Raw genomic sequence first — 7835 nt, 5'->3', positions numbered from 1 at the left:
GGAAGAAATGGCTGAAGGGGGCATTTATTGATATAACAAACACAGGTTGAAAAAAAGTGAATTTAGTAATATATTTTGTTAACTGAGGAGGGCCAGAATGGGGAGGGGGGGTAGTTGTTTGGGATCAGGGGTGCTTATATCATTTAACAAGTGCTGGAGAGAGGTAATTAGGAGAACAGTGCTTATTATGGCAAATATGATACCTTGGATGTTATTATAGCTAGGATATACAGGAATATAATACGCCAACATGTGAAGAGTTGCAAATCAGGAAGATTTAAAAACATAAAAAACAAGATAGATCATACATGTATATTGTTTTGTTTTTATTGATGATGTAACAAGTCCAGCATCCGTAACTACAAACCCACAATGGACCAATATTCTATTGTGCTTACCTATAGGTTATAATATAAAACTAAGTTGTGCATGTATTTCACACAGGTAATAACACCACCTAAATCCTTGTTACAACCCACATAAATGGCACTATTGATATCATTCTATAACATACATTGTGAATTAATACAATGAGTACAACAATTCATCTTGAATTTATAACAAGTTAAACTCTTCTATCATGAGAAGAACGTTTTGTCTCGACCTACATAATATAATTACAATTCTCTCTTTACAGAATATTAAAATTTAAAACTGGTATATATATTCTGGAACCAGCAAATTCAAGTGATCGTAATTAGATTGATCACCATTTCTTTCTTAGTATCCTCTCTCCCATTTCTTTATCTATAAGTGACGTCAATGTTGGAGACTTTCTTTCATCAACACATGCATAACAATCAGACATACATGTATCACAATTAGTGTTTGTATAAATCTCAAAACTCCTTCAGATTATCACATGCATTTTCTCTAATTTAATGCAGAACATACATTTCGCCCAATCATCAGGAGCAGACAATTGAGTATTTAAAAGAATCGAGAAACAGAATTATCATCTCATAAAGCAGAATAATCAATGCATACAAACACTGAGTGTTCCACCAAACAAACAGGTTTTAAAGGTAATAAGGTAATTTGCAGGTAAATTATTGATCACAAGTTAAATATATCATAATGCAAGATTGTGAGATTAAAAATAGTTTGTCTAAATATCGCACATCTATGATAATTAAATTTTGTAACAACCTAAATAAAGGTAATTTACAATACAACATATGTTCAAATCATAAACTAAAGCAAAAGGAAATACAAATATATAAATAAAATATGCTGTAATCTTTAGACTTCTTATGAAGTAAGGTAACATAACAAATGATAGAAAAAACAGTAACAAGACAACCTAATAACAAACATAGTAATTAATTGCCATTTACAAGGAAAATTATCAAAAAATCACTAAGGTGGAATGGTTTTACACTTGATAATATAACATTTGACCCGATATATCTAACCAAGGGATTTGTACTTAATATACATGTCCCTGGTCTCTCCTGAAGTAATACATGTTTTGCTTATGTATGTGAAGTTATAGTAATTTATATTTTTGACAACCATGGAAATATAAATATTGCTATACATACTATTTCCCATCCAAATTCAAGCATTATAGATCAGAGTATGTATAATTAATGTATAACAAGTTCTAAGAACTTCAAATGAAAACTATTAAAACTAATTACTTTAACACCTGTGAATTTACTTTCTAACTTTCCTCAATTTTTAGGGATCATATATCGCTACATTTCTCTATAGGTTTTAAGTAAATTAATCCGTAAATTTTGGCTTGATAATTAATTGATACAATAAATATTCTTTGAAGCTTTATAGCTACAGAATCACAATATGTAATACATGTTTCAGTTCAATTATTATTCACTGCATCTCTTTGTTGGTCCGATTCTGCGCTTCGTAAATCAGGTAGAGAATGTGAGTTATGTGAAAGTGTGTATTCCCGGTTTGGCAGATTTTGTTGCGGCCCCATCACAGTCTTCTTTAACCAGTACAGATGAGAAATCTCATCCCCCATACACCGCAGGTGTCGCCCACAAGTCTTAGAAAAGTGTTCATCACCCATAAAGCGGAGAATTTGCCCGCAAACACTTTTGACGTTTATGTGTTCCAGGATACCAGGAGGTAGAGAGTTTCGGCGGTTATCAACATGGGTGCTCTGTAGCCGGTCAGAAATAATTTGATTGAACTCCACCCCCGACAATGGACGTGCTTGACCATTTTCCTCACTATGGCCCTGTCTCTCCTGGTCTTCATCTGCCAATGGAAGACCCATTGTGAACTCCTGAAAATAAAAGTCATTTTCTTTTAATATATATATATATAAGATCATTTTACACTGATGCAAACTTTTGTAACACAGAGATTTAAGTTATNGTAGGAAGGGGGGAGAACAACAATGTAAGTTTGTGTAGTAGCAACTCATGAGACAGTAGGTATCGCCATGTTGTTATAATGGTTTCGTTATTATCGGGTGTATAAAAATAGAACACCAGCTGGTCTCGGCCTAATATTACAACTTTACAAATGTTCACCTTCCTGTACTTTTTTGATTATTTCCTATTTCATCTGTTCTGAAACATAAGCAAACAGTACTCACCACTTCCTTTTGGGAATTCACTTTGAAACAGTCGGATTTCCCTTTACATTACTTCCGTACTTCCAGTCGCTGGTATGTTCTCTCGCTAATGGCTCTTTTCACTTTTGGGATTTCCTGTCTCGTGAGGGTATTCCTCAGTTCAACCAATCAAATCTAGTGTTTGTTCGTTGTGATTAAAATAGAAACGCGGTAATCCCTATGCCCAAATATGTAAGGCTCTGCACGCGTTGTGAATGGCCCAAATCAAACTGACGCTCGATCACATGAGCCGTGCTATCGGAACGAAGCCTCTTGGTAGCCATCTTGATCGCACAGACTACCGACGTATTTGAGGGTGTCTCTTTTCAACCGCTCATAAAGCGGTGATCGTTTCTCTTCTTCGATTATTATTCCTGACGATTCGGACGAGTTTTCACTAAGGATGGCTACGGAAGGAATTCAAATGGGGTCGAACTACCCTGTTAAAGGAAATTTGTTCGCTGAAATTCATAAACAGCTGGGGCTTATGCCAGGTTTTAAGGGACTTGGACAGGATATGAGTAAGTTAGATCAACAAACACAGACGCCCGGTAGTGCTTCTCCCTTGGAAAAGATCAGACTAGAATCTGAGGTTATTGCAACTGATGTTATCAGCAGTTTTGGACTTGAAGAGTGTAAGAAACCTATGGACAGATATTGCAAAACAATGCGTAGAAATGTTCAGGAATTATCAGACCGACATGAGATTGCATTCAAGGGAATGGTCAACAAGCTAAACGTTGACGATTCAAATGCTTTTCCAACATTTGTGTCTGTGGTAGATGAAATTTTTGAGGATGGACAAATTAACTGGGGTAGAATTGTTGCTGTTTACACATTCGCATCTCGGTTAGCATTGCATTGTCGCGTAAACACTCCAGATTGTGATGAAAGAATAGCTTTGTATGCAGGGAAATATGTTGCTAGCAAACTAGGGAGATGGATTCTTGATAATGGAGGATGGGTAAGAATAAATTATTTAAAGATTTTTTTTTTAAATTTGAATGTAACGTTGCAGTACACTGAGTGGTTAAAAATATGAACAAACTATAAAAATATAATTACACTGGAACACATAACAGTTGTAAGATATGAATGTGTTTTGTTTACAAAAGTGGAATCTATTATTTTGAATGCCACATTTTTGTTGTAAATACACCTTTAAAAATATCATTAAAGTAAATGGAACAGTAATATTTGAAAGGGTTATGCCGATCATTCTTAAATTGATTTTCTCCAATAATGTTTGTGAAAATTTGAGGACAAACATATTTTATACAAAAACTCAATTGATATTTATACACGATTTGTATGAATTGGGTGTTTTGTAATATAGCTGTTCTCAACAGCAATATGTTATAAATTGTGCATTTTGATCTTGTCCATATGTCCAGTAAACTAGATATATATTTCAGCTGATTGATTTAAAAAAATGTAAAACAATGAAACTCCAGGAGATAATATTTCAAATAAAAGGTTTGGATTTTATCCAAATATTTGTGGTAAATACTTTAAAAATGTGTTGTCTCGCCAATAAGTATCAATGCTATTTTTAAACATCAAATAAATTGGATGCGTGCCAGTTTCAGTATTGATCCTATTGCTGAAACTTGGCTATAGAGACTTGGAACAACCATTCATGTTAAATTGTTGTGGTTTTACACAGAATGTCTACTATTTAAACTTTTGGCATGTGTCCAATACTGTCTGACATGAAACTGCTTGATAGGTTGGTTGGTATACACCTAGACATTGTGTGTATATAATACACCTACTTTACAGTCAAGCACTCCCTACATGTAATACATACACTGAGTCATCAGCATAGCAACGATTCTTGACAAGAGTTTATCCGAAAACAAGATTCTGTGAATTAAATTCAATAAAAGGGAAACGAGAGCAACAATTTTTTTGTGGTGGATTAGGGTCCGTTATAATGTTATTTTCCCATAATGTTTTTTGCTGAGTTTTCTCCCAATATCATTAAAAAATAAATATTCCCGGCCCCCACATCATGTTTTTGTGTGAAATGTGTCTATAGTCATAAGGTGCAGGCCCTTGTGGAAAAAGGTAGAAAAGTCACTGAAGATATACAGGAAAGAAAGGAAAATCTTCCAATAGCTAATTTGATTTGAAGTATCCATAAGAAGCTTTTCAAACAAGATGTAATACAGAACTTAAAAAAGTATAGGGCTTTTTGATTCAAATGAATTTTAAATTTCAAGGATTGTTAATTTTGTTCTTTTTAGGATGCCTTTGCGGATTATTTCCCTGAACAGGGTGCAATGGAAGACAAACTTTGGAAGGGATTGGTCTATACTGCCATGGGCCTCGGAGCTTTAGCCACCATGGTGGCCACAAGGTGACGGAGAATGAAAGGAAATGTTAATGCAAGCAGAAGAATGATCTGGGGAATGACTGGTGGTGTGGCAGTGTAGTGTTTGTGGGACGTGTGAACTTCAATAGGAGGCTGTTTGACCAAAGACTAGTTAGCTTAACATATCTCCACTCAAATAATGGAGGGTGTCATTATCATTCTTAACTTATTTTTTAGTCACATTTGTGTACATGTATGTACTTACGGAGTAACATAATAACATCGAAAATAAATATATTATTAAAAGTGGGCGCCAGAATCACCAAAACCTAAGCCTTTACTTTCTTTTTACATAAAGGGAGTAAGTTTTAATCATTTTCTCTTTACTATTTGTTTCTAGCAGATTTGCAATAAAAATAATGACAAGTTATATTAACAAGTTTACTCTAAACAAAAGTAACATTTCAGAATGAAATTTAAATAGTTTCATTCTGAAATAACGTTGCTACATAGCGATTAGATAGTAGTTATCTGATTTGAGCTTTGCTATCCATGCGGTAATTAATTGTTTCTGTTTTGCTCAAAACATTTTTTAGTATATTATTTAAGATGCTTCAGCAATCATTCTCACTTATATGTATATATCTTTTCTAAAAGATATTTGCATTAACTATTTTGCCTCTATAATTTCTAACGAATGATATTGATACAATGATGTTAGGTTGATTCGCCTTTGAACTTTCGGCCTCCTTAATCAGAGTGTGTAATTTTATGTGAACATCATAGAAGTGACTGGATTTATTCAGATTTGAAAGAATCATTTGTGGAACTTTTTTCTAGTCATCTTCAAACAATTATTCATGTTTGGGGGTGGGGGTGATGACTCGGCGTATTCATTGCAAATAATATTGACTGGCAAATGGGTCGAGTCTTCAGCATAACGAGGGCTAAAAGCCATAAAACGTGCTGATGATGCTGTATATTGATTGACCTTTTGAAGATTGCAAATACAGAAGCTTTAGTAAATATTGCCCATCTCACCTTGTTAGTAACCAAAGTATCCGAACTCGAGATCATTACTGAATTAATACAAAAAGATCTGATATAACAGGTGTTTTGGTCCAATATTTAAAGAAAATCTAAATACAAGATCTGATTAATTACAATTACTAGACTTTTGAATTGTAAAAATGTTTGAATACTTTGCCAAATACAGTTATAATACAGGGTAAGGTTGGGGAACACATTGGAATCTGTATGTTACAGTAACTGATCAGGTAATAGCTCCTGATTTTCATGCAAGAATCACGATTGCTTGTTGTATTCTGAAACATGGGGTAGTGGCATTATCAATGTTTTTAATTACAATTTTATAGCAAAATACGATCTGTGGACATGTGCAATAGTGATGTCAAGGTCTGTTGGCTACTCTTACCAGGGGCCAGTTATTATGTGAACATTGGAATTCTGTTGATGAGGGCTTCGGTACTAATTCAGAAAAATTGTAGAAAGCATGCCATTTACAGAAATTAATTGTACTAGGTTGAATTATCTGTAAATTAACACCAATGTCATGACTTGATGGATCTACTGCAGGGGTGTACACTATACTTACCAGATGCTGAAGTCTAGAAGTTTTTTTTATTTCGATACTAGAGAACAATTTCAATATTTGCTTTGCAACTATATTGAAATAGAATCGTAGAATTTCGTAAAATCTGCCTTGTTGGCTGGCACTTTTGGATATTGGACACCCCGGCATTGATATAAATTCTGATGAACTGTTTTTGAAGTACATTTTATTTTTTCCTGAAAGTGGTTTTCAGAATTAAATTTCACTTCACATTTGATTAATCTGTAATAATTGATAATTTCTGTAATTATTTGATTTTCTCTTTGAGATCAATTAGAAATGACAAAAGGAGGTCAATATTTTTGCCCTTTTTCAAAATATTTTTTCTCCCAAAAATCACATGTCATCATAAACTAACAAAGATATCATTATATAAAATGAATCGAAATTTGTAATACCTAAGTGTTTACTATTGCCAGTTTTTAGTGCTACTTTACTTAGTAAAGTTTTGTTTATTACGGAAAAACTGAAGTATAAAGGAAGAATGATTCATTTATTGTACATTTGAATTGAAATGTGAAGATCGTAAATACGTGCTGTGCTGACTACATATTGAAATATTGAGTTGATTTGTTGGACAGCTTGAATTTTCTTTGTTGAATATCAATACTCAAAGTAAATAAAGTATTAATATTGTCAAATTTCATTGAAGCTCTTTGATCTGTTATGTTTACGATGTGTATCATTATAATCAAAATGCCCCAAATTCAACTGTGTTAAGTACATGTTGAAATGTGGTAAAGGATAAACAACATGCTTACTTTTATTAGAATCCAAATAATTTTACATACATTGTATAAACATCTTTTTATTCAATTCAGAAACGACATATCCCATGGTGTAATATTTTAGCAAGTGTACAATTTATCAATTATTTGAAATAAAAAATAAAACTTACAACTTAAACTGTTTGTTTTTATTTGTAGAGTGAATTAGTGACTATGAAGTGTGCTTGTCCAGATCTACAATGTAGATCATTACTCAGTTATATAATTACAACACTTGGGTTCTCCGTCTTTACCTGTATACTGTTTATTTTCTGCATTGTCTCCCTAACCAGTCTTTTTTGCTGTAAATAGTATTAAATCCTTTACAACAATAATGTGAGAAAAAAACCACGAGTTTAAAGGTTTCTTTATGAAAAGAAATGCCACTGCTTGATTGCTGTATAGATTTCACTAGGAAGTGAAACAAGAGAGTTGGGTAGAAAAAGATAAAATGAACTGGACAATGGAGTATTTTTTCAGTTGTGTTATTTCGTCCTTTCAATCTTAAGAAATTGCCTAGATTTGAAT

The 7835-nt window shown here is 33.2% G+C and overlaps 1 protein-coding gene and 1 long non-coding RNA gene across 2 annotated transcripts; one reads left to right on the top strand and one right to left on the bottom strand.

Moving 5' to 3' along the window:
- Positions 1 to 305: 305 nt before the first annotated feature.
- On the bottom strand, positions 306 to 2689 carry LOC110443174. The gene is made up of 2 exons (XR_002462078.1): positions 2573 to 2689; positions 306 to 2257 (listed from the first exon to the last, which is right to left on the bottom strand). It is a non-coding gene; the product is annotated as an uncharacterized LOC110443174 (long non-coding RNA).
- A 115-nt stretch (positions 2690 to 2804) lies between these two features.
- On the top strand, positions 2805 to 7440 carry LOC110443173 (bcl-2-like protein 1). The gene is made up of 2 exons (XM_021487217.1): positions 2805 to 3554; positions 4840 to 7440. Exons 1-2 carry the CDS (start codon positions 2994 to 2996, stop codon positions 4954 to 4956), a joined length of 678 nt encoding a protein of 225 aa, XP_021342892.1. The 5' UTR covers positions 2805 to 2993; the 3' UTR covers positions 4957 to 7440.
- Positions 7441 to 7835: the final 395 nt, after the last annotated feature.

This window comes from Mizuhopecten yessoensis, unplaced genomic scaffold, assembly GCF_002113885.1.
Source record: "Mizuhopecten yessoensis strain PY_sf001 unplaced genomic scaffold, ASM211388v2 scaffold716329, whole genome shotgun sequence".
Classification (NCBI taxonomy): Eukaryota; Metazoa; Mollusca; class Bivalvia; order Pectinida; family Pectinidae; genus Mizuhopecten; species Mizuhopecten yessoensis.
This window is presented reverse-complemented; position numbering and strand designations above follow the sequence as displayed.